This window comes from Alosa alosa, chromosome 14, assembly GCF_017589495.1.
Source record: "Alosa alosa isolate M-15738 ecotype Scorff River chromosome 14, AALO_Geno_1.1, whole genome shotgun sequence".
In the NCBI taxonomy this organism is placed as follows: domain Eukaryota; kingdom Metazoa; phylum Chordata; class Actinopteri; order Clupeiformes; family Clupeidae; genus Alosa; species Alosa alosa.
The window spans coordinates 17,867,583-17,894,514 of record NC_063202.1 but is presented as its reverse complement, the minus strand read 5'-3'; the positions used below and the strand labels follow the sequence as shown (position 1 = coordinate 17,894,514).

At 41.7% G+C, this 26,932-nt stretch overlaps 2 protein-coding genes across 2 annotated transcripts; one reads left to right on the top strand and one right to left on the bottom strand.

Annotated features, from left to right (window-relative positions):
- The first annotated feature begins 220 nt into the window (after positions 1-220).
- LOC125307704 (UDP-glucuronosyltransferase 2A1-like) lies at positions 221-4,241 on the top strand. The gene is made up of 2 exons (XM_048263788.1): positions 221-271; positions 1,198-4,241. The coding sequence occupies exons 1-2, from the start codon at positions 239-241 to the stop codon at positions 2,803-2,805; spliced, it is 1,641 nt and encodes a 546-aa protein (XP_048119745.1). The 5' UTR covers positions 221-238; the 3' UTR covers positions 2,806-4,241.
- Positions 4,242-18,753: 14,512 nt separating this feature from the next.
- On the bottom strand, positions 18,754-26,491 carry dhdh.1 (dihydrodiol dehydrogenase, tandem duplicate 1). The gene is made up of 7 exons (XM_048263315.1): positions 26,310-26,491; positions 25,889-26,000; positions 25,211-25,374; positions 23,842-24,094; positions 22,830-22,954; positions 22,149-22,299; positions 18,754-19,243 (listed from the first exon to the last, which is right to left on the bottom strand). Exons 1-7 carry the CDS (start codon positions 26,397-26,399, stop codon positions 19,134-19,136), a joined length of 1,005 nt encoding a protein of 334 aa, XP_048119272.1. The 5' UTR covers positions 26,400-26,491; the 3' UTR covers positions 18,754-19,133.
- Positions 26,492-26,932: the final 441 nt, after the last annotated feature.

Genomic DNA, 26,932 nt, shown 5'->3' with positions numbered 1-26,932 from the left:
GTTGTGGAGGTTATGAGAAATTATGAGAATTTTCATTCTGATCTGAGAAAAGCACCAAAGCGACTGAGAAAAACTGTAATAAAAGTGAAGCGTATAGTGAAAAATTCCACACTTTGCTCCACCTTGCGCCGGGTGCACGATAGGGCCCTAATGTGTTTGTACTTCAACTGCAGCTGGATTTGATCTTTGGACATGTTTACCCTGATTACGAGAGCTCAAAAGGCTCACAGCTACTACAATGCATTCTGCTCTCCCTCGACCTTCTGAGCAGGTATGTTTACATCAGGTGTTTGCTTTGTCATTTTCCTTATAGCTGTGTATTTCTGAGACTGTCCATTTACTCAGCATGGCACACTTAGTGGCTATATACATTACCTTGCAACAGTAAAGCATCAGAAATATCAATATAGATATAGAAATATCAAGTGGAAGACTGATTATTACTGGGACAGAACATATACATGTATTTGCATTATAACCTTGTTTACACCTGTTTGGGGGTGAGTTCAGTGTTTGCACAGAATCAGTGTTTGCATATTTAACATGTTTCATACAATCCTTGCAACACAGCATCTGCATTTCGGTCGTTGCTTTTACCTTACCGAAATAGATATGCATGCTAATTATGTATCCACCTGCTGCCTGCAGCCTTCCTCCAAAACTCCAAAGCTGCTCCAAAGATTATGTTCCGAGGACACAATTTGCCTACTGTGTAGCAACAACACTCACTCAATAATAGTTATATTGTGATGTGTTAATCACAACATTTCTTCTAATGATTTGACAAACTAGGCTTTTCAACTATACCGCTTGCTTACGAGACTCAGTGGCTGCGCAGTGTGCACCCGCTTCCTTATTAGGGTTTTGGGTTGCCAGGTTTTATGACTAAAGGGTTTAAATTGAAAGTAAGTCATTGTGTATGTGGATGGTGTATATCATACCCAATTTGGCAACCCGGGAAATGTCAGACTAACAGAAAAAATTTATGGATCCTTGATTTTAAAAGTTCTGGGAGTTTCCCAGGAGAAATAAAAAAACGGGAGTATTGGCAGGTATGCATTACTCAGTGACCTCGAGAAACAGAGATCTATGTGAAGGATCGCCGGAATTCTCTTTTAAGAGTTAGAGGTACAATGCCATCTTTATGGCCTGCTGACAGAAAATGACGGTTTCTCTGAACTCTTCTTGTCCCTGTAGTGTCCTAAGTCCTGGATCAGGATGCTCGGCCCTGTGCTGTTGGCTCTCTCAGTGCTGTCTGTCTGCCTTTCTGGGGCCAGAGGAGGTAAAGTGCTGGTGTTCCCAGTAGGTGCCAGCCACTGGGTGAACATGAATATCATCATTGAGGAGCTGCACTCCCGAGGTCATAGCATTACTGTAGTGCGAGACTCAAATAACTGGTCCATTAAAGAGGAGTCTCCCCATTACAAGGCCATCACTATCCCTTCCAGTGACACTATCTCCTCCAGTGACAGTGTCGAGGGGAACACCGACTCCTTCATAAAGAAAATGCTGAATATACGCATAGAAGGCAAGCCTAACTGGAACACGGAACAGTCAAGAGAGCTAATTGAAGCATTTTCAAACATACATAGGGATGAATGCGCAATGGTGTCTGCAATGTTTGCTGATGAGGCCCTGATGCAGTCACTCCAAGAAGCCAAGTACGACTTAGTTCTGAGTGACCCTGTGATAGCTAGTGGGATGTTCGTAGCCTACCGTCTAAAGCTCCCACTGGTGTTCAATGTCAGGGCGTCTCTTTTTGGAGACCCTCACACTCTCATTGCCCCTTCTCCTCCATCTTATGTCCCTGTACTTAGCACTGGGTTTTCTGACCGCATGTCATTCTCCCAAAGACTATGGAACTGGACTGTGTTCATGATGAGTAAGCTGTACCAGAAACAGATTGCTGCTGATTACTCAGATTTCTGCAATCGTTTCTTTGGACCGGATGTAAACTTTATGTCATTGCTCCAGAATGCAGATTTATGGCTTGTACGATACGACTTCACTTTTGAGTTTCCACGCCCAACCATGCCCAATGTGGTCTATATTGGTGGGTTCCAATGCAAGCCAGCTAGACCACTTCCTGTTGACCTGGAAGAGTTTGTCAATAGCTCAGGGGAACATGGGGTCATCATCATGTCCCTTGGAACTCTGGTTGCCGAGATCCCTAGTGACATCACTGAAGAGATTGCTGCAGCTTTTGCTCAGCTTCCCCAAAAGGTCATCTGGAGATATAAAGGGGCCAAGCCCTCGACTCTTGGCAACAACACCTTGCTAGTGGACTGGCTGCCCCAAAATGACCTGCTGGGACACCCAAAGACTAGAGTGTTTGTAGCCCATGGGGGCACCAATGGTGTCCAAGAAGCAATCTCCCATGGTGTCCCGATAGTTGGCCTGCCTCTGATGTTTGATCAGCCAGATAATCTGTCCAAGATGGTGGTGAGAGGAACTGCTAAGGTACTGGACATTGCCACACTGGACAGAGCAGTGTTTAAGGACGCACTAGAGAAAGTGCTCTATGAGCCGTCCTACAGGGAGAACATGCAGAGGCTCTCCAGGATCCACCATGACCAGCCCACGAAGCCTCTGGACCGTGCCATTTTCTGGATCGAGTTCATCATGAGGCACGGAGGCGCCCCTCACCTGCGCACTCAGTCCTTCAGGATGTCTTGGATCGCGTATCATTCTATAGACGTCATAATGACTCTGCTCATGGCTCTGTTGCTCCTACTATTGATTATGTTCCTGGCAATCAAAAAATGCTGTTCAGTTTTATTCAAAAAGAAAGTCAAAAGTGAGTAATGCTTAATATAATAATGCTGTAAATCTACTAATTAGCATTTTTGCACAGTTTGTGTTCATGAAACAAATGCTTATATTTGTGCTGTGTTGTTATTATACCACAACAACAACAACAACATGGGGCATAGCTCCATCATCTTAACGGGGCAGCGATGGTGTAGTGGTTTTAAGAAATTCGGCTTCCGAGTGAAAGCCAGATTGTGGATTTGATTGCCATTTGATTGAAATGATTGCCAGCATATCTCTGAGATGATTATCATACTGTGAAAATATTTGGAAAGAAGGAATTTGGGATTACTTTATGGTGACTGCCACCTGACTGCTAACGTGCACCTTGATTGTGAGAGTGTAACCAGATGACCTTGACATATTTATTGCAATAAAAAAAAAAACTATAAACACCGCCTTGGATTTGATCTTCTCACCTATCCACCTGTAGATGGTGGCATTAAATGAGTGATACATTCTCTCACACATAAGCTGTAAAACACATGCTGAATCATGCTGAATCTCAATCTCTCCCCTAAGCCCTGAACCCTGAGCCCTCACACACCTATCTGACATCATTTGTAAGTGATCAAGTTTGCAAGGGTGTAAAGGTTCAAAACACTAATAACAGAAAAGGGACAGCACCTGCAACCTCATCATTCATATCAAATTGGCAACACAAAAATGTGTTGCAAGCACGTTTCCATTAACATTTTATGGCAGTTGTTTACCAGTTTTTTCAAAGCTTCCAGCCTCCCTTTTTGTAACCCTGTGTTTCACATCACAACACTATGAATTGTAGGTAATTCCCTTGAGTAAAGTGTTAAACTATGCCGACTTCGGTAAAGTGCTCAGAAAGGGTGCCACTTCACAATTTCGTAGTGGGACAGCCCTAAGCTCTCACGAAGTTTGCAGGAACGCGCATCAAAGTGTATGAGTGCGTAAGGCGAGAGATTGGGATTGGCCCTATTCACAGTTATAAACTGGACCCTCCTCCCCACACACACAGTGTTAAAAGGCTCCTATCACTTGGACTGTTCCAATTCCCCTTTGGTTTGGTCCATGTATTTATTTGGTCCGAGTTCTAGAGTAGCCTAATCTCTGTAAATTGGAGATAAGAGCAGGGAATTTATGGATGGTGTTTTTACACTCTCCTATGTTAGTGTGCTTAGACTTTATGTAAGTTGTGTTTGTGACATACAACTATGTTTTGGATCATTATCTGCCATGTTACATAATGTATGTGAAAATAACAATAAAGCACGCACATCCACTTGGGTGCTGTTTTTAGCCCTTCATCAGACATGAACAAATGGTGAAAAACACCCATACATATACTACTGTATTCAGGGGATCCTGATTGGTGGTGTTAACAGGCAATAATTAATCACAGCCTATAACCTATTATTGTAACACATACAATCCCGAGAATAAAGAGCATAAACATTTCTTGTCTTGTCTGATTGATTCAAGTATATCAACTAGCACATCACATGCATGCATTTTAACTAACATGAATAGTAGATAGCATATTGCACATACAGTTCTGTTGCAGGACAAATCAATCCTACATCTTCATATTGCACTTTCTGATACAGTGTATTGCACAAAGACTATAAATCTGTAATGTAATTTCTCTGTATATTTAACAAGTGAACCCCCTGAGATGACAATACGACAATCAACCCTTATACAAATATGATTGTCTACTCTGGAGCAAGCTGCTCTTGTCTGGTAGAGAGGTCTGAAGCTCACTGAGCCAGTTGGATGGAAGACTGAAACATACAGATGTATACATTTGAATGTATAGTGTTGCTAGCCTGGCGGGTCATCCTATATCATTAAAATGTATAGTCTGGAATCGAACCATTCACCTCGCTTAATCCAAGGGGCGGGCAAAGAATTGTCTTTCAAACTGCCTAGGCATGAAATAGGCCAGCGCTACGACCATATCCGTATCCGGCAAAACGGCAAATACATCCTTCTTCGAAAGGAATGACTTAAGTGCATTGTGTTGCTCAACTTTCAAAGAAAAGCAGTCCAAGTCCAACTCCTCCAAAGTTGACGCCAACGCCGATTCAAACAGCCGCTTTTCGTTTGCCATAGCCACCTTCCTTGTTCACGTCGCAGGACTGTCGTTATCCTGTTAAGCCCGCCTTAAGACTCTCTAACAAAATAGAGCGCTGTGATTGGATGACGTCCACGGCGTCAGCCAATAGAAATCCCTATGGTTTGATACTAGACGTACTGGCTGAGCAAATTAATTCGCCGCCGCTAGGGTGCGTCTAGATTTCTAGGCTATAGTGTAGCTGCATTTAAAAATCTTAATTTCTTTTTGTGTATGAATTTGACCTTACTTGATACATTGAAGTGGATGTACACACTTCCTTGGACATTTACAACAGTAAGATCTGTCACCAGGAGGTCGACTGAAGCTAGAATTAAAATATGACATCAGCACAAATGCATCAGTAATCGCTATATGTCACTGTATACAGGACATACAGTACATACATTTATCTGCATTCATAAGAAGCCACAAAACTAAAAAGTACTTGTGATATTGTACACGATGTAAACACTCCCATGAACGTTTGTGATATTTAGTGTTGAAATCAATCACCCTACTCATCCTGAAATGTGATGGCATTACTGTATGACATTCAGCTGTTGCTTTAATCCAAACTGACTTACAAAGTGCAGAGACCTAAGAGTAAAAATAATTCTTACTCCACATGCAATGTACGATAACCAGAGAAAGTTGGTGTAAAAGTTCAAGTGACAGGCAGTCAAATGCGAATAAATGATCAGACATACACAGAAAAGGTGTTAAATTCCCTGTGCTATAGGTAGGGTATTTACCAAAATGGCTGATCAACAACCAAGGTTATTTCAGATTACAACTAAGTCAACTAAACAAAACAACATTTCACACATAGGTTAAACCGTGCCATGACAGGGTATAAAAAGAGTATCCCAGAGACAGAATCTCACATAAGTACAGATGCAGAAGTATTCAGCTCTCTGTGAAAACTGTGAGGGCAAATAATGCAACAATATAAGAATAGACTGGGAAAACCCAGACAAACCTTTGGCTAATTTGCTCTGCAGGTCTGCCTGGCAAAGAGGACATTCATACCCCTTTCCAATGTTCCTCAAACCCATGCACCAATCACAATCGTTGAGGCAGACTCAATATGATAACATCGAAGTAGTATTGAGAAGGGAAAAAAAAATCGCTCATTTGTTGGGATGTTTTTTTTTTCCATTCCTCTACATATATCTTCTCCTTCATTGCTCTAATGGTTTTAGGTCTATCCAACTGAATCCAGATGCATTTTGATCGACGTCCGTTGGCGATGATCCTTGGAAATGGGATGGGGTGAATAAAGCTTATCCAGACCCAATATATATACTTGTTTTACTCTTTCAATCTATTCTTCTCATCATAATGTCTTCAATTTATTTTCTACACCTCAACAATGACATTGCAAAGAATTTAGTATAAGTATATATACTCTTTTGATCCCATGAGGGAAATTTGGTCTCTGCATTTATCCCAATCCGTGAATTAGTGAAACACACTCAGCACACAGTGAACACACAGTGAGGTGAAGCACACACTAATCCCGGTGCAGAGAGCTGCCTGCAACAACAGCGGCGCTCGGGGAGCATAGGGGTTAGGTGCCTTGCTCAAGGGCACTTCAGCCATGCCTACTGGTCGGTAAAGTAAAATTTGGAGATGTTGGATAATATTATTAAAATTCAGATGGCACTGCAATAAAACTGACCTGTTTCTGTAAAAAAAAAAAAAAAATTGCACGGGCTCAGGAAAACATCTGCTAACCATTGTCTATGAACACAGATTGATGCTCCTTCCACAAATGCTGGTTAAAACTCTACCATGCAAAGAAGAAACCATATTTAGATGTGATCCAGAAATGCCACCCTATCTGGGCCAGATCTTATTTAAGATGGACTGAGGCAAAGTGTAAAACTGTCCTGTGATTAGACCAATCAAACTTCTTTTTGGAAATTATGGACTCCACATATATGGGTTAAAGATGAGAGGGGCCATCCAAAGAAAATTCGAGAGCATTTTGGTTTGGTGTCGTTAATGGACATCAGTTTTTTTATCCCAAGAATAGCCTGGTTAAACATTTGCCATCAGCCTTGAGCCACAGTCTCCAGCTCTGTCTCTCTGTAAGTGTGTGAGGTAGTGTGACTGAGTCCTGAGTATAACCCTTTCACCCCATCTTTGAGGAGCTGCGCCAGAACACCTACTGTACCTGACCCGTGACCCCACCGAGGCCGTTGCCATCGTCGCCATAGAGTCCTCTTTCAAATGCTGCGCCAGCGCCCTCATCGTCCTCACCAAGACCGGCAGGTAAGACGGGCCATGCCACCGCTACGGTGACGGCCACATGCCAACGACAGGTGAGACTGGGTGCCACTCAGCCAGGCCGATGGGCATATGCCAAGTAATGGGGACACAGCTATATAAACACACAGCTATTACACGCTGCCATCAAGCTGTGTTCAGGTGAAGAACTGACTAATTCATGACCAATCAACCTTTTAACAGTTGTTACACATGCACTAATGTTAGGGTGAGGATAGATATTTTATAAACCACTTCCTAATACTATAATTCATGATTAACTCAGGAGTTACAAGTGGTTAAGAAATCTGTCTCATCAAATGCATTGTTTGTTTGATGCGTAAATGATCTGAACGCTTTGATCTTCAGCAGCACTCACTATTGGTTAAAAATACATATCCTAGAATGAGGGTACCAATGAACACCTGAATCCAGCATGGTTCTTCCTGTGTGTGTGTGTGTGTGTGCCTATTACTATGGTTGTGGGTGGAGCATCAGATGAAGCCTGGACTCTTATTGTTGAAAGTGATTTTGAATGCATTTGGGATCTGTTCAACTTTACTCTGTTTGATATGCCTGCTGTAATTGCACTAATAAAAAGTAGTAGTGGTTTTACATCAGCTCACAGCACGTAAGCAGCACCCAGTGCATTTACATAAAATACTTCATACACAGCACATTATTTCATCAGGAAGCTTCTCCAACACACATCCCCAACATACTTACAGCACACTGCCCCCAATACACAGCACATTGTCTCATGAGGAAGCTTCTCCAACACACATATTGCACACTGCCCTCTCCCCACATACACAGCACACTATCCCATCTCCCTGTCATCCCCCAACACACACACCAAGACCCTGGCAGTTGGGTTAGCCCCCTTGAGCCGTGGATCTGCCCAAGGTTTCTTCCTTGGTAAGGGGAGTTTTCCTTGCCCCTGTTGCTCTTGGGTGCTCCTTGTTGGTACCCCCCACCCAATCCCAATCCTCCCCACCTTTTTTTATCCAGCCCTTGCCACTTAATCTACTAAACCCCTCTTCTACTGCACTTTTTACCCCCATTAATGCAAAATAGGCTGACACCAGACATAATTTCACTGCATTTCTTACTTCCAGCAACTATATGCATGTGACAATAAACTTCCTTGTATCCTTGTATCCTTGTATCCTTGTACTATTCAGAATTAGATGCACCACAAGCTTATTTGCTTGTTTGCTGCTGAATGTTACATTTTAAAATAAAGTTATTTTGCATATCACAATTCTCTTCCTGGTAAGGGTTAGACATCGGTCAATCCTCAGACCTGTACAGATTCACTGCTTCTGAGCCATTGGTGTCAAAACACTAATCTCGTACTCCACATCTCTTTATGGTTGTGTTGCAGAGTCTGTAGGACATCTCTCTGGCTGTGTCTCAAACCGCCTACTTGCCTACTTCATATACTTAGTTTAAGTATGGCCAGCATAGGTCTATGTTTGTTCATGTTTCATGCTTCTCTGAACAGCTTTCTCTCTACGTCTGATCTGTATTTTTCCACTCTGTCCAATTTAATAACTAAATACTTGTCCATGCAATATGGGATTTGTAGGCAGTTGAGGCAGAGTTCAGCCAAATGTGCTTGTACAAAATCCCTGCTCCTCCCAAAAGGGATGCTGTCCCTTTAAGAGATTTGCCTTTGCCTATAAGGGTTGTGTGTGTGCTCATGTTATTTCCTTTGGTGCGCAATCTAAAGCTGTAGAGACGTTCCTGCTGGTCAAGCACATTGCTTGAAACTTTGCACTTTATTTTCTGTCCTGTTGTGCGTTTCTGACAATAAATTACAACTTAATACAACTCAAGACACCGCTAAATTCACACTAGTTTAATTATTTAAATGAAAACATTCAAGTCACATACTTTTGGAGTGTGGAATAAATGATCAATATCATCTCCCTGGAAGATTTGCATTCTTTCTGACCAAAGAGTTAGGCCAGCCGTTGCACAACACGCAACATCTCATAATTCCCTACAGTGCTCTCAAACATAAATCTCTCAGGGTTCCTACACATTTTCCGTTTCAAAATTCCATACTTTTTCCATACTGAAATTTTCAAACTTCTCGGTAGATTTTTCTGACCATATTCTAGACATTGTCAATGGAGCGTTCTATTAGCATTTGAAGAGCTGTATAATAATGTTTATTATTAACTTGTTAGCCCTCAGAAAACACTTGCCCATTGTTGGATACTTTTCGTTGGGGAAGTGCTGTGTTGGAAGGTGCACTCACATTTTTAGTTCTTTGTAGATACAGCATAGCCTACATATGTTGCCTAGAGACTAGTGCACTGCTGGCAGAAGCCTCACCGTAAACAGTATTATTTGTTTGCAATAACAGTTTATCAGATAATGCAGTATCCATGTCTTGGTAACTTTTACAAAATCAAAAAAGTCTACCAGTTTTTTAGCCGAAAATAGCAGAGCTACGCAAGAACCAGTGCACAATGGTATAGGGCACGTGCATAGAACAGGGGTTTTCAATTTGGTTTTAGTACCAGAGTCCCCTTGTGGGAGAGATTTTTTTCTGAGGACCCCCATTCAATTGTATCTTGATGTGGACTGATTAAGCTACACAGTACTCAGTTCCTACTCAATAGGAATGGTTCGTTATGACCTGAGTGATGTGATTAGTACTGTAGATGTAATAGTCTGGAAACACTAATATTTCTCCATACCCTTGTTTCTTTTTTCCATACTTATCCAGACCTGGAAATTACTCAAATTCCATACTTTTCCAGGTTTTCCATACTGCGTAGGAACCCTGATGTCTGTATTTGACAGTAACATCTGTTTGAGAGATGTATTGTTTAATTAGCTTCTTTTTCAGAGACAGTGCTTTTACCAGTTGTTTCCTCACATTCCACACTTGATTTTCATTGGCTCTATACCTGTACTCTGCTAAATGACAATAAAGTTGAATCTAATCTAAAAAGAAGTGCAGATTGCACTGTTTTGGTGCTTCAGTTGTCACGGCTTTGAGTGCCATGGTAAACTTTCACTCCTGTTCATATGAAAAAGCATGGAGTGGTGTGAGGGGATTGAAATCCCCTCTTGAACAGCAGCCAGCTGTTTGCACAACAGCATGCTGAGGCTTGCCTGTCAATGCAGTATAGTGAGACAGAGACAAACAAAAGTCATGGTTAACTAACTGCAGCAAAGTTTTATACAACAGGGCCAGTTCATGCATGGTGAGTAAGATATTGTGCAGTATGTGCAGTTGACAGTAGTTTAATAGCATTACCGTTAAAACTCATAACACTTATAAATGAGAATGGTACAGTTATAATCATACCACTTGTCACACCAGGTCAGGTGTTCAGTTATGGATGAAATTTATTGACTGTGTGTGTGTGAGTGCATGTCAGGGCCAAGGTCAAGATCACTGGCAGTCCTGGATGTAAGTGACCCCCACCTGTCGTCTCGCCTCGTCCATGATTTCCATCAAGAGGGCGGAGTCTGCCAGTGACATGCGCGGACTCTCCTTCATCCCTGCAGAAGAGAGCAGACCACAGGTCTTCCATTATTATGACCGCCGCGCAGCGAAGCGGCTTGGTCAGATTTTTTTTTTTTTTCGAATGTCCAAATTTCCATCAAGGATTCCCGGGACACTGAAAGACCGGGTACCACGAAACCTAGTGGGCATGTAACCCCACATGGATAGCATGGAACCATCGTTTTTCGTTTTGATCTGTAGCCCCCCCCGCTGGACTGGACCCCCCGAAAGGAGGGTAGGGCAGACACAGTTTTCTGTGAATATCTTGAGAACCGTAGGGCCTAGGATGACCAATTTTTTCTGTATGTTTGCCTCCAGGGGTCATGTTAACCCATTCCATGTGCACACATGTGCATAAACAGATACACATGCACACACATACATTCACAGTAATCATACGTATGACACATACTCACACAGTAGACATATGTACACATGGATGCACATGCACAAACACACATACACAGACAAACACACAAGCACACACACACACACACACACACACACACACAAACATAAACACGTACACGCACACATGCACACAATTCAAGAATTTCTCAGAATTATGAACAGGCAAGATGGGGGTGGGGTTATATAAAATCCCAATGTCCTATTGCAGTGACAGGGACACTGTACTGCAGGAGATGTTTTCCTTTGCATGAATGTTAAATTGAGGTCCTGAATCACCATGGTTGTTAAAGATCCCATGGCACTTATCGCAAAGAGTAGGTGGTTCCCTGATTTGCTTTATTTATGTACACATACATAAAGACACACACACATGCGCGCGCACACACACACACACACACGCACAAAAATACACACAAACACTACACACACACACACACACATGCACACACACATACATGCACAAACACACACACAAACACATAAACAAACATACACACACACACACACACACACACACACACATGCACCCACACATATAAACACACCTACATACACAAACGCACGCACACACACACACACACTCACACACAAAACACATATACACAAAAACAACTACACACTCTGCAGACACTCAATTACAAACACACAAAAAAGGAACAAAGTAGGAAATGAACACAATTTGACAAGGAAAAAATGTGCTGGACTGGGCGGCGGTCATATTTTGTACCGCTCTGCGGTACATCTAGTTTAAATACATTTAGGGGTGTGTCCAGTCCACATTCGGGGTAGTTTTGTTATCAAACGTCGGGCGCTTGGTGCAAAAAGGTTTCTTAATCAGTCATGGGTGTGTTTTGGCCATAACATCCTTTAAACCCATGAGAATACATTTGTCATTCCCTTTTAACAGCAAGGAGTGCAACTTCAACTTCAAACTCTGAAATATGCAAAGCTAGACAGTCTTTCTTTTCTAACATTATCAATAGAAGTTCAAATAACACTCGTATTCTATTTTCAACTGTTGATAAGTTAACAAATCCCCCCTCACAATTAGCGCCTGAACTTCTCTCAACTAATACATGTAATGAGTTTTCATCTTTTTTTAAAGGTAAAATTGACAAAATCAGACTCACCATATCTGCTCAATTACAAATTCAGCAACCTGAACTTCCAGCAACAAACAGAGGGAAACTAAACTTGATGTCAGAGTTCAGCTTGATAGACTACAAAATACTTGAAAAAACGGTACAGAATCTCAGCTCTTCCACATGTGTCACTCTGCCTACCAATTTCTTCAAAACTGTTTTTCACCTCATAGCGGCGGATGTCCTTCAAATTGTAAATGTATCACTGCTGTCTGGCACTTTTCCTAAGTCACTGAAAACAGCTGTTGTAAAGCCACTTCTCAAGAAGAATAACTTGGATGCCTCCATGCTAAACAATTACAGGCCCATATCCAATCTACCTTTTATTGGCAAAATTATTGAAAAAGTAGTCTTTAATCAATTAACCACCTTCCTAACATCAAATGGGTATTTTGATTACTTTCAGTCTGGTTTTCGGGCAAATCACAGCACTGCAACAGCTCTCATTAAAGTTTCCAATGACATACGCCTCAACACAGATTCAGGTAAAAAATCAGTCCTAGTGCTACTGGACCTTAGTGCAGCATTTGACACTGTTGATCACAATATTTTACTACACAGACTAGAACACTGGGTTGGATTTACAGGCATAGTTATCAGCTGGCTAAAATCATATCTACAAGAAAGGATCTTCTTTGTTGCCATCGGAAACTGTACCTCAACACCAACGTCCTTGACCTGTGGTGTTCCCCAGGGGTCGATCTTGGGGCCACTGTTGTTCAACCTCTATATGCTCCCACTTGGACAAATCATCCAAAATAATTTGATTTCATATCATAGCTATGCAGATGACACACAAATTTACTTAGCTCTGTCACCAAACGACTATGGTCCTCTTGATTCTATGTGTCAGTGTATAGAACAAATCAACACCTGGATGTCTCAAAATTTTCTTCAGCTGAACAAAGAAAAAACTGAAGTAATTATATTTGGTAAAAAGGAGAAGAGACTTAGGGTTGCCACTCTCCTTGACACAAAAGGGTTGAAGGCAAAGGATACTGTTAAAAATCTTGGTGTATTAAGTGATCTAAATTTAAACAGCCACATGAAAGCAATAACTAAATCAGCTTTTTACCACCTCAAAAATATTGCCAAACTAAGAGGGCTGATGTCAAAACATGACTTAGAAAAACTTATTCATGCTGTGAAAAGGAGACCTCTCCTTTCCCCTAAATATGTTTTTTTTTTTTTTTTTTTTAAACTGTTAGAAGACTGCCTTGTGCAACTACTTGCATGCACTCACCTTTTACTTTTGTGTTTGAAGGGTGTCATTTTGTTGTTTGGTATGTGTCTATGTCTTGTGTGTCTATGTGTCCTCATATAGGGAAGATTTTAACAGGGATATTGGTACAGATCATCAATCACCCCTCTATGTTGGTTTAGCCCGAATCCTGATTGGATAATTGGCTGGCCTACTTAGACAGGCTCATTTCACACACAGAGAGTCTTGTGGGAGAGGCTTGTGAGAGAGGGGCTGTGTGAAGTCTGGACAATACGGAGTTGAAAACTGTGACTGCTAGCTTAAGAAACCGGTTGGTTAATTTTGTTTTGTTTTGTCGTTAAGTCTTTTTGTTTGCTATTAGTTTGCTCTGTTTTCGCACTGTAAATAAATCTGCACTCCACCAAAATCCACGTTTGCTTGCTGTGTCTTCACCCCATCATCACTTCACCTCAGTGAGTCCTAGCCACTCATCCTGCGTGTGGGTACGGACCGCAAGGACCGTATTTTTCACACATGCATTTATCTCCAGCAGGGTTGATTACTGCAATGGACTGTTCACAGGCCTTCCTAAAAAGACTATCAAACAGCTTCAGGTGATACAAAATGCAGCAGCTAGGATTCTAACAAAAACTAAAAGAACTGACCACATTACTCCAATTCTTAAATCCCTGCACTGGCTTCCAGTAAGTCACAGAATTGACTTTAAAGCACTATTGCTTGTTTATAAATCAGTAAATGGAGCAGGACCTAAATACCTGTCGGACATGCTTCAGCAGTACACCTTCTCGTCCTCTCAGGTCCCAGGTGAAAACCTGCTAGTAAAACCTACTGTTAGAACTAAACATGGTGAAGCAGCTTTTAGCTGCTATGCTGCTCAGCTGTGGAACCAACTTTTCGGATGACATCAAAAGGCCCCAACTGCAGCCAGTTTTTTAAAATCTAGACTTAAGACCAAACTGTTCTCAGATGCTTTCTGCTAACTGTGCGGAGTTACAAATTCTGAATCTGCCTTGATAATTATTCTACCTTGTCTTTTATTACTTTTTACTACTTTTGCCTTTGCTTTTGCTTTACTAATTATTCTTTATTTTTAAAATGATTTTACCTTGTGTTTTTATGTTTTTCTTTTTATTATGATCTTTACCTTTTAACTATTCTTTGATATTGCCCTTCTATGCTTTTATTTGTTATTATTGTTTGGTTTTGTTTATGTAAAGCACATTGAATGACCTCTGTGTATGAAATGTGCTATATAAATAAACTTGACTTTACTTCAAACAGCGCATCGGTATTTTGATAGTCAGCGGCGCATTTGAAGGAATATGCTTGCACACGAGACCGTCTGGAACAGGTATTCCACTAAACTATGCTTTACTAAAACCTAGCAGAGTATAGCCTACACGCATCCGCACTCGTCTATTATTTGAACTGATAGGCAAAGTGAAACTAACTTCACCGTGGTGTCATAGTCAACGATAAATCTGAACTAGGCTGGAACCCCATGGACCACCACCGTAATAATTGCTCAAAGTAGCTTACTAGTATGTGGTATCTCCTGATCTTAGAAAACAATACATGAACATCTATAGGCTTAGTTGTTTTGCTCTTATTAGGGGTCCCAAGGAGCGAAGCTGCTGGATCCCTTTTGTTTTTGTAAGGATTTTTATTGTTTCCCTGCCCTAAAAGTCCCAACGGCACCATACTTGGTATCTGTACATGACAGTGACCTCACAGAATTACATTTATTTACATTTATTTAGCAGATTATTTTAATCCAAAGTGATTTACATATGTCAATTACATTACAAGGGACTACATTGTCCCCAGAGCAACTTGGGGTTAAGTGCTTGCTCAAGGGCACAATGGTGGAAGATGGGAATTGAACACACAATTTTTCAGGCTACTACACGCTAGTCCAGCTCCTTAACCACTACCTCTGCCGGTTTCTAATTCTAATGGCCATTACCCTGGGGGGCGATATAATAAGGACATCTGAACTTTAGGCTACTATACGCTCAACTCCAACTTATGCGCCTTGTGCACTTGGGGGGTACAGCGGTTAAGCCCTCAAATCAAGGGGAATTGTGCACTTTTTGAAAGAAACATGAAACTTCTAACAAAGTTAGGTTATACCATTAGGTTAATTTTCAGATTGGGAGGGAAGTCAAATTTGACCTCTGAGGCCCGGGAGAGGTCAAATTCAAGATGGCCGCCAATAATATTCAAAAGTGCCTCACGTTGGAACCAAACACAGTAGAAAAACACTTTCATTGTCACTGTCATTTCCCACTAACTTTTGGGTGCCCATTCTGTATCTGATACCTTTGAAACCACCAGAATTCAAGAAAATGCATTTATGTAAAGGTGTTTAACACTGCCATCTGCTGGTTGTTTAGTGGAGGGTGTCTTCGCATTCAAATCTAGTGGTATTTATTTGTGGATCTTGGAGGGCAGTAGGAATGTCTCAAAATTACGTCATCGACATAAAAGCAAAAAGGAGATTCACAAATGCAGATTCCACATACAAAGTCAAGCATATTTATTTTCAAATCTCGAAAATATATTTACAAAGACACGTTTATTTATATAAATTTGTTTATTTATTTGTATGTCACATTTTATATTTGTATTTTGTATTTGGATATTTCTAAATGTATGTATATGTATATATATCCTTTTATATATATTTAAATAATTTTGAGACAATCCTCACTCCATACGCAAAGTTTGGTCGTTTGAACTACTGCCCCAGGGCAGTCGTTCCTTTGTAGTTCCAGTTGGTGTCCGGAGCGCCTAGCCAAAAATCACAACTGCCTAACCAAAAAATATGAAGTGGATGTTTATCTCGTGACTCAATGATTGATCTGTCCTGTAGCTTTATTTTGATTAAGAGACTGACTCCCCTACTTGGCTTTTTCGCTATTTATGTTCATTCGAGTATTGCCTTGCTTTTTGATAAGCTAGTATTATAATCTTCATAGACACTTAAAATCAGCACAGTATTAAATGGTGTAGTAGCTAAAGCAGGTGACTTGTTATCCCAGTGTTGTAGGTTCGATTTTCTCATGTGAGATTGTCCTCTTGCTTCTTGCTACCTGCAGGTGAACTAGTGTGACACGTAGATTCAATTGTTTTTGACTGATGTCTTATTGGTCTCTCGATGTAGAGTAAATAAATATGTATGGTCAAAACCTATTGTTGTGTCTCGTAGGCCTACTCTTACTCAGAGGTGAAAAGAAAAGATTGGATCACGAACTCCGGCCGAAGGCCAAGAGTGCACCAACGCTGCCCGTTGAGCTCTGAGACAGGTGATAACGTTTTACAGACCCAGACATTAGTCCAGGCTATATATTTTTTTTCCAACATAGATATTTAACACAAATAATGACTCATATTGGTCGGCTTAAGTTAACTGTTTTATATGCTTGCAATAGGTTTAGGTTTTGGGTAAGGCCACCCCTGGTACAATTAGCAGTGTATGCTATTCGTACCCTGGTGCAATAAGAAGTGAATTCTATTCGTACCCCGGTGCACACAGCAATGTGTCCTATTGGTACCCCGTCTGGTACAAATATCAATGTATGCTATTCGTACCCTGGTGTACATAGCAATGTGTCCTATTAGTACCCCGTCTGGTACAAATATCAGTGTATTTGCACCCCTGTGCATTTAATCTGGCATATTAATCACACAATGTAATAATATATATATATATATTTTTTTTAAATGTTTTTTTTTGTTGTTACATAACAGAGTGTGAATAGCTCAGCTGTGTAATAGACACTCTGAATAAGGTATGCTATTTGCATCAATGTACAGTTAGAAGTGGATGCTATTCGTAGCCTGGTGTTTATAGTACTGCATGCTATTTACACCCTGGTGCAAGAACTAGCTACTTGTTGCAATCAAAACTTCCGTTTGAGAACCGATTTCTTGTTCAAATTGCGCGCCTTTTCTCTAGAGACGTTGGTACACATGCACACTCACTCTGCAAAAACGCATCACATGGGATTCGAATCCGGGTCTCCCGCACGCCAGCCCTTACCTATGACCATTGCACTATCTGCTTCTACAAAGAGGTGTGGTTTGCAGGTAAACTAAGTAGTTTATAGGCCTGAACGTCATATTCACAAAATTTCTGTTAGCTAACAAACTGACGGTTGTATGTGTTCACTGAACAAAGATTATGAAAATAAAACACAACTTTTCCATCTCATATTTAATTTGAACAGATATTAGTGCTGAAACCGTTCTTCACTTTCTAATGACAAAAAACGAATGTCGGCCATGTTTTTTGGGCACGCGAGCAACATGTTTTTGTTGTTATGTAACAGGGTGTGAATAGCCCAGTTTTGTGGCCAAGTCTATGGTACGAATATACACTCTTTTTCTACTTTAATTTGTAATATCTCGGCTACTGAATGAGCTGAATTTTAATTGCTAAACCCACATTGTCAGGGTCAGGGAATCCAATGGTGCTAAAGCTACAAGACTTTACCCCATTAATCCATTGATGCAATATCATTGTAATGAAAAGTTCTTAACATTTAATATTGTTCCCATAAAACATGTTTTTTATCATCCCATTGAAATACATCCACAATATGGGTAAAAAAACCTACACAATAACACTGACAATTTTAAGGGCTTGATAGAAGTCAGTGGTGCCAAACATACCAGAAGGTCCACAAATGTTTTTGATATTGGGTGATGTAAAATGTCAACCAAATGTCTGGCATGTTTCCATACCACTGATACCGAAATAATAAAAACCCACAGTGCTCTACAAAAAGAACAGAAGAGTCATTTGTCAAGACTGCATGTCTGCATGTGCATAGTAGCTGACTGCCAACCTTTATCACACAGCTCTTTCAAAACTATGTATCATGACCCCCAAATATGCATGCATTGTCAAGTTGACAAGTTTTTCATTTAGTGTCGACTAGTCTGTGTATTACTGTGTATTTCTTATGGTCATGTGTGATTTTTGTGCCCATGTGTATCTCTTTTCTGTTTTTTGTCTGTATTCAGAAATCCTTTGTTTATCCTTATATCAGCATACTATGGCTGTATAAATGCATGTACATTGTACAAACAGAGCTGGGGATTAGTACATCCTTACCAAAAACTTTATCATGGTCAGGTTTGAGGTTTGAATGATTTATTCAAGCCGCTTCTCATATATCTGACAGTAGCATAAATCACGTGACAATACAAAATCACACCCATCACCGGACATGGTTCCACACATAGATATATATAGAATGTCTAGATGTCTTATGGCGGAGTCTCCAACGACATCACTGGCGGCCATCTTGTCACAGACAAGCTATCTGGTGGGCTCTGTGGTACCTGATGGCTCTTCTTCTACTAAAGGCAGAACAATACCCCCAGGCTATAACAATGACACCTTCAGGTCACTACCTGTCATTACAGTGCACCATTGAAACATAATGTTGAGTTAGCGAGCTGACTGTGGCAAGATGGCTGCGAGGTCGACCTCCATTGGCAAGCAGCGCGGACGAGACATCTAGCCATTCTATATATCTATGGTTCCACACCCATCACTGGACAAGGCCTGATAACAGTGCTGGATGTTTCACACCAGGCAATATCATTCAGTTGTCAGGAAATGCTGAAGACACAAAGCTGTCATTGGCTGTCCTGGCTGAAGACCACTCCCACTTGTCTTCTGGCCTCGTCCATGACCTCTGCTAGAAGGGCAGAATCAGCCAAAGGCATCCTGATGCTCTCCTTCAATCCTAAGAGAAAGTTCACAAAAAGGTCATAGGTCACATTCGTTCACCATTTTAAGTAGTAACATTATATTAAGTTATAATATTTAATATCAAGTGAAAAGAATGAGAAGCCAGAGCAGGGCTGGATCTAGCCTACTACATTTGGGTGGGCTGTAGGAAGTTTGGGTGGGCGTTCAAATTTTTTTACATTTTTAATCAAAATGGACATAAACACAAAACACAAACACAAAAAGTACTACCTATAGCTCGAGTTGCTGCAGCCAACAGCCAGGGATAGGCAGTATTTCTGATACATGTATTTAAAATAAGTATTTCAAATACAAAATAGGATGTTGCTATTTGTATTTTATTGTATTTTGTTGAAGACAATGCAAGATGAGTAACTTGTAGTTGCTCAAACACACAATACACTCCGTTATAACAACCTAAAGTTTCTTGAGAACTTTAATGATCAGTTTCTTGAGAACTTTAATCATCCAATCGGAACAAATGGAACTGGTTATGTGGTTGCCCAGCAACATTGCTCAATCTGGGCATGCAATGTCAGAGACTTGTCTTCACTTTGTACCGCTTGACAAGTTGGGGCTTTTTTAGTGCATCTCTGATACAGTATTTAGGCTATGAGATGTAACAGGTAGGTCAGCATATTGATCTGTTGACTGTTTGCAGGTTATGGCATGTCTCGTAGGCAGAGAAAAGCTGTTGCCCTCAAACACTGTTCACTTAATCAACAGAGTCAGTGTACTGATGAAGGAATAGATCAAATAGACAGATATGGAAGGTTTGCAAAGTGAAATCATGCACCCTTTAAAGAGTATTTTTAGTACTTTCAAAATACATGGTGTGGCTATGTATTTTGTACTTTATTTTGATACACTTAAAATAATGGTATTTGACATTTTATTTTAAAATATAGTGTGATGTTCTTTTGCCCATCCCTGCCAACAGCTAGATCAGCCAGGCAGCTATAGTACACTCCGCTGGCGCATCGGGGTCCGGTTCGCTCTGTCAGGACTTATTTTCCAGATAATGGTCGGCGTTCCATACATTATCCCTTACTTATTCAAGGACCTGCATATAGTATGTTACAGACATTTGGTAGTAACAGCATTTCATAGTCGTCCTGCACCTTTGTAGCTCCCCTCTTGTGCTCTGCTTTTGAGGGAGAGGAGGCAGGGGAGAGAGGCTATTTTAAGCTTGGACTGAAATGAAAATTGAAGTGTGCCTCATACTGTGTGAAATTGCCTGCGCTTCGAAACTGGCGTCCTTGACGCCTGCTCTCTTGTACATGTAAGTAAGTTTGTGATCAAGAGCCCAGAGAGGAGTCATTTTTACATTTCAATTTCTTTTTTTGCCTTCATAAAAAGAAACTAAACTTCAAAAGAGCATGTGCCTGTTTAATTTGCAGTGTATTCCAGCTGTTGACATTGAACAATACTCCCCTTTTAAAGCAATGGAGTCAGACTATCAGAGCTTTTTGTGGTCCTAGGGTATGAACTTGTGACTTTCTACCTGGTGTTGTCTGATATATGGACCAAGGACCAAGCAGTTAAAGGGCCCTATTTTGGCAATCAGAAACGGATGGTCAGAGGCACAAAGTTTATAGACATTAAAGGCGTGGTCAGTCCACAATCACTAATTTAATAGCGTGATTTTGTGATCAAACGCTGGGCACCGGGCGCAAAAGGGTTGTTGTCATGTTTCTTAAAGCAACACCAAAGCACTTTTCCTCTGTCGCACGCACACTATTTGTTTATCCAGCACCAGCTTTGCAAATAACGATGTCCACAGACAAGGTAGAGTATGTTGCATGATTTTATGAAAGTATGATGTATTGCGACATCAGAAGCATATCAAATTTGTAGTTTCTTATGTTTCATTCCATCAAACTACAGATCCGCTACCCGATCTGGCAAACTTACATAGTGCGGTTATAGCCGATAGAGGGCCGCGAAGCGAATGTAGAAGTGCCGTTCACCTTGTTACGAGTTGATGAATTACTGAAACGATTTTGAAAACATTATGTTAAGGTACAAAAAACTCTTTGGTGTTGCTTTAATCAGTCATGGATGTGTTTTAGGCAAAACATCCTTTAAACCAATGAGACTGACATCTGTCAAGGAGCTCAACTTCAAACAACGCATCGGTATTTTGATAGTTAGCGGCGTATTTGAAGGAATCTGCTTGCACACGAGACCATTACTGTATGTAACAGGGATTCCGCTAAACCTTGCTAAAACCTGACTAGTAGAGTATAGCCTACATGCATCTGCACTCACCAAAGTGAGACTAACTTCACCGTGGTCTCATAGTCAATGACAAAACAGTTCTACACAGGTAATTACTTTCACTATTGACTGACAAGGGGTTACCATCGAAAACATAGCCTGAAAAAAGCAACACTTACCCCAATAATGTTTGAATGACTGAATAAAAATCATAAGGATATTTATCCTGCAGAGGAGTTGCTGCTTACATATTGTGCGTCTTCAGCTGTGCTTTATATGCGCCTTTCGCTATAGACCATGTTTAACTTGGTCCGTGGCGTAATGATTTTTAGAGGGTGTAAGATAGTGATTTTTAGATCATGCGCCAGACCACACCTTATGTTGTTAATTGCCGTACCCCTGGGCGCAGGGTTTAATAAAAGTGGTGCACATGGCAAAAAAATCCTTACTTTATTGAGTGTAAGATAAGAATAAGCCTTGCTTCTAGCTTTGCGCCACCTTGCGCCGGGTGCACAATAGGGCCCAAAATGTCAACAGCACTCTTGATTTGCGCCTTGTTGAAGTCATCCAGGGCTGATACTTATTCATCTCCTTTGTACCTCTTGTCACTCCTACCTGTACCCTGAACCTGTGTGCCACTGCCAGCCTAGACAGGATAGGCACACATGACGGAGCCGTACCTTTGAGCAGACACTGGCGCACCTCCTGGGCCTCGTAGCGTAGGCCGGTGCTGTTGGTGAAGTTCATGGGCATGCAGGGCTCAGGCAGCGGGTACTCCGTTTCCGTCCCATTCACCACCAGGGCTGAAGGGCACCACATGGGAGAGGGGATCTAAAGCAGGAAGGAGGGCAAAAATATAATATAATATAATATAATATAATATAACATAATATAATATAATATAATAAAATATAATATAATATAATATAATATAATATAATATAATATAATATAATATATTTAGATAAACGTTGTTTTAATTTGTTACTTTTCAATTCAATGCTGGGGAAAGACTGTTGATATTTATAATAGACCCCCCTTTAGTGCTCCCTAGGTTGATAGGTTGTGCAAGATAATGCCCATCTCTGTGTGACTGGCCACAATAGTGTTGTGTGAGTGGGTGCACACTATGTGTTTGTTTTCAGTTTACAGAGCCAGACGTTTTTTCCTTCCTTTTTTTGTCCGTGTACACACAGAACCGATCGCTAGCAGATTGTGAGGAAATAAATTGTATTATATTGTGTTAAAATAAAGTGTACAAAAAATTTGTTGGCTTAGAATAAAGTTTACAAAATCGATGGAATCGATATTCTTTTAAATGTAAACCCTCAGACCGTAAGACACTGGTACTCTAGTCCTACCCTGATGGAGCCCTTTGTGCCACTGATGGTGGCATCGTTGGGCAGGGGCACACCAATGGAGAACCCGCAAAGGCCAATGCGGTTCCTGGAGAACTTCAGCACCACAAACATGACCTCATCCACCCCTACAGAAAAGGACACAGATCAATTACTTTATTGAGGAGTCTCATGATATATTGGAGGTGACAAACTTTTCTTAATTCATGGATATCACCTTTAAGGACAGATGTGCCTTTCCATCATTCTTTATTATATCACACCGGAGCTATTTATTTACAGTACAATAATATACATTTACAGAAGGTTTACAGAGGTTATTGCATTATTAACATTATCATACCATATCATATGTCTTATGACATTAAAGTAAAGACTAATTTTATGCCGGGAATCCCTTCTTTTTAGGATACATTATTTGGACAAAATCGAGAGAAATTACACAGCGATCATCATGACATGAAAACAGCTCTCTTGTCACTGGTGCCAGCAGGCTGATGATTAACCTACATTTCAGCTGTTTTCTGCTGGCAAATCACACAATTACACACAGCAGGTTAATAGAAGAAGAGGTGTTAGGTGGGAGGTAAACATTAACTTGAAGGTCACACTTTATAGGATTTAAGTCAGGCCTGTTGGTTTCACTGCAGACGAGTGAGTCAGCAAACGTGGAGAGAGAACCGACACACCCACACAAATACATGCACGCACGCACGCACACACACACACACACACACACACACACACACACACACACACACACACACACAGGTCTCCAACCATACAGCCCTCACTGAGAGCTGAGACATACATATGCTATGCTATGTTATGCTACCAGTGAACACCCCCTTAGATACCTTTGTCCACTATGAAACAGAAATACTAATGAATACACAGACGTGTTCCATGAATTCAGGGGAAATTTAGTTCAATTCAAATATGTTTTTCTAAGAATTTGAAGGATTGAAAGATTTTTCCAATGTCCCCCAGACTTTGCTCATCCACTGAACCTCACCTGACTCCAGACGGTGTCCCGTAGCGTGGATGGACTCCGGCCTCTCCCCCTGGAAGACCATGAGCACAAACTGCAAGCAGTAGACGCCGATGTCCAACAGGGCACCTCCCCCCAGCTCCTTCTCCACGGAGCGCGGGATGTGCAACTGCGGGGAGCCGAAGTAGGCCTTGACCACCTTCACCTCCCCCACCGCCTCCTCGGCCAGCAGGCGGCTGACCTCCCTCTGCACGGGGAAGCAGCGCGACCAGATTCCCTAACACAGGAGAGACCACACATAAGAAAGCAGCCAGATAACCCCCTCATAGGGTACAGAACAGACCAGGCATCAATGACAACAACTAGATATTGATTAGTCAGATGAATGAGGAGGAGATGGGGTGGAGGTGGGTTGCAAAAAGGATTGCAGAGAAAGCAGCAGGAGTAAGCAGGCTAAGGTAGCTTAAAAAAAGGCACCCTGAATTATCTTCACCAATATAATAGCAAGTGATCAGCTGGGCATGACTCCATGGCCTTCCTAGACTAACACTATGCTCCATTATTGCACAATGCACATTGCAGACATGTAACTTTGATGTACCATTGCAGGAACAAGACCCTTATCATTTGTTTTCGACATACTGGGTACTGCCTTAGAACCTAGCGTCCTGGAACCCAGTATGTTGGAAATTGATGAGTGCAACAGCTTTATACACTTCATTTGACAGGCTGTTGCTCCAGACCATAAGGGCATGAAGCTGTTTTGTTTTTTTTCTTTCACTCACTCTTTCTCAATCTCTCCCTCTCTCTGGCTGTCTCTGTGTGTGTTCCTTTCTATTCCTTTTCATTGCTCTTTGTCTCCGTCTGTCCAGCCACCTTTCTCTCCCACTTTATCTATTTTACTAGGAGGTTCCTTTGAAAGGAACTTGACTGAGTCTGACTGAATCAGTAGTTTCATAGTCGATTACTAAAGAGGGGGGAAGGCCACTGACAGAGTGGAGGGGCACAGTGGCATTATCACAGCACACTGCAGTTCCTGCTGAGCTTGTATTACCTTGCTCATTCTCTTTCAGTTCAATTCAAACCTGCTTTATTGGAATACTGGCTTCTGAAAAGGAACAATGTCCTGGTAAAACATCTCTTCTGCTGAAAAATCTCCCTATTTCTTTCTTTCTCTCTCAATCACTCTTTCTCTTTCCCTCTCTCTCTATTCTCTATCTCTCTGTATGTGTGTGTGTGTATGTGTGTGTGAGTGTGTGTGTGTGTGTGAGTGTGTGTGTGTGTGTGTCTCCCTCCTATTGAATTCAGTTCCATTCAATCGTGCTTTATTGGCATCTAAAAAAGCAAACCATACTGCCATAGGCCTGAGAGTCGTTCCCCCTGTGGTCTGTACCTCCATGAGGAACACATTGTTCTTCTTGGCGGCGTCTATCAGCTGCTTGACCTCTCTGGAGTTCATGGCGAAGGGCTTCTCACACAGCATGTTCTTCCCCGCGTTCAGGAACAACAGCCCGACACGCAGGTGCTGTATGTGCAGGACGCCCAGGTACACAATGTCTGGAGGCACACACACACACACACACACACACACACACACACACACACACACACACACACACACAGACGCACACACACAGACACACACAGACACACAGACACAGACACACACACACACACACACACACACACACACAGACGCACACACACACACACACACAGACACACACACACACACACACACACACACACACACAAAACAGATACACACACACAGAGACACACACACACACACATACACAGAGAGAGAGAGAGAAGACACACACACACACACAGATGCACACACACACACACACATACACACACACACAGACAGATGCACACATGCACAGATTATCTTTCAGGTACAAGCAATGTATGGTGAATATAATCCCTCAAGTGCAGTTAATATCCATTTAAACCAAGACAATGTCATTTAGATACAAGACCTCAAGCAGAGCTTCAAACAGCCCATATAATCACTGGCATGTTATCTTTGTTAGACCAGAATTGACAATGCTGAGTTTCAACCCACCAATGTTAGGGTCTTTGGCGAGCTCTTCATAGCTGCCATAAGCCTTGGGGATGCTGTGCTTTTTGGCAAAGTCTTGTGCACGCTCCAGGCTTCTTGCAGCTACAGCCACAACCTGGAAGGAAAACAAAACACACACACACACACACACACACACACACACACACACACACACACACACACACACACACACACACACACACACACACACACAAATATCACTTGTACAACATGCATCAGTGATCCTGCAGTGTGCATCCATCTTTCTTACACACGTTCACTGGCATAAAAAAAGAAAACACTGAAACTAATAATTCATAACAAAAGCAGACATGCAGAGACGTCATCCTCTGTGAAACCAGCATAAGCATGTTCAGCTCTGAGTTCGGCTAGTCCTGGCTGCCGTGGAGAGGGTTTCGCCCACCTGGTGTTCCTCGGCAGGAAGTGTCTTCATCGCCACGTTCCAGTCATGGCTGATCTTCCCCGCTCCACAGATGCCCCACCGCGTTGCCATGTCGGACGGATTGATGTCGCTCTGCCAGCTGAAGGGAGGCCCGGGAGAGTGAAGGTGAGGCTAGGCTGTTCCGGGATGTCGTGCCACACACCACACACACACAGCTGTCCGGGACAGATACCTACTGAGGCTCCACAGCTGCTTATATATACATAGAAACATGCAGAGGAAGAGAAGAGGAGCTGAGGTGGGGTGGGGTCATGCGGGCATGGGAAGGTTGATGAGTTTCATTCTCTCTTCTCTCACGCACCTTCTCCCTGGTAGCCTGACCGAACAGAGGACTCTGACTCCAGCACCCCCCTGGGAACAACATTTTTTCTAGAATGCCAAGTCAAAGATAGACTTAACAACCGGGTCTAGGCAGTTTGAGCCAGACACATCTGCTAATCTATACCCAAACTTAAAGCAGTGGTGTTTCCCTGGTGTCACCACTAAGGATGTGGAAGGGCTTATTAATGTGTATGGCTCAAAGTTACCTTTCTTCTCCCACTACAAGAGAGTCTGGGGGGTAGGGTCGTCTCGGATGACCTGAA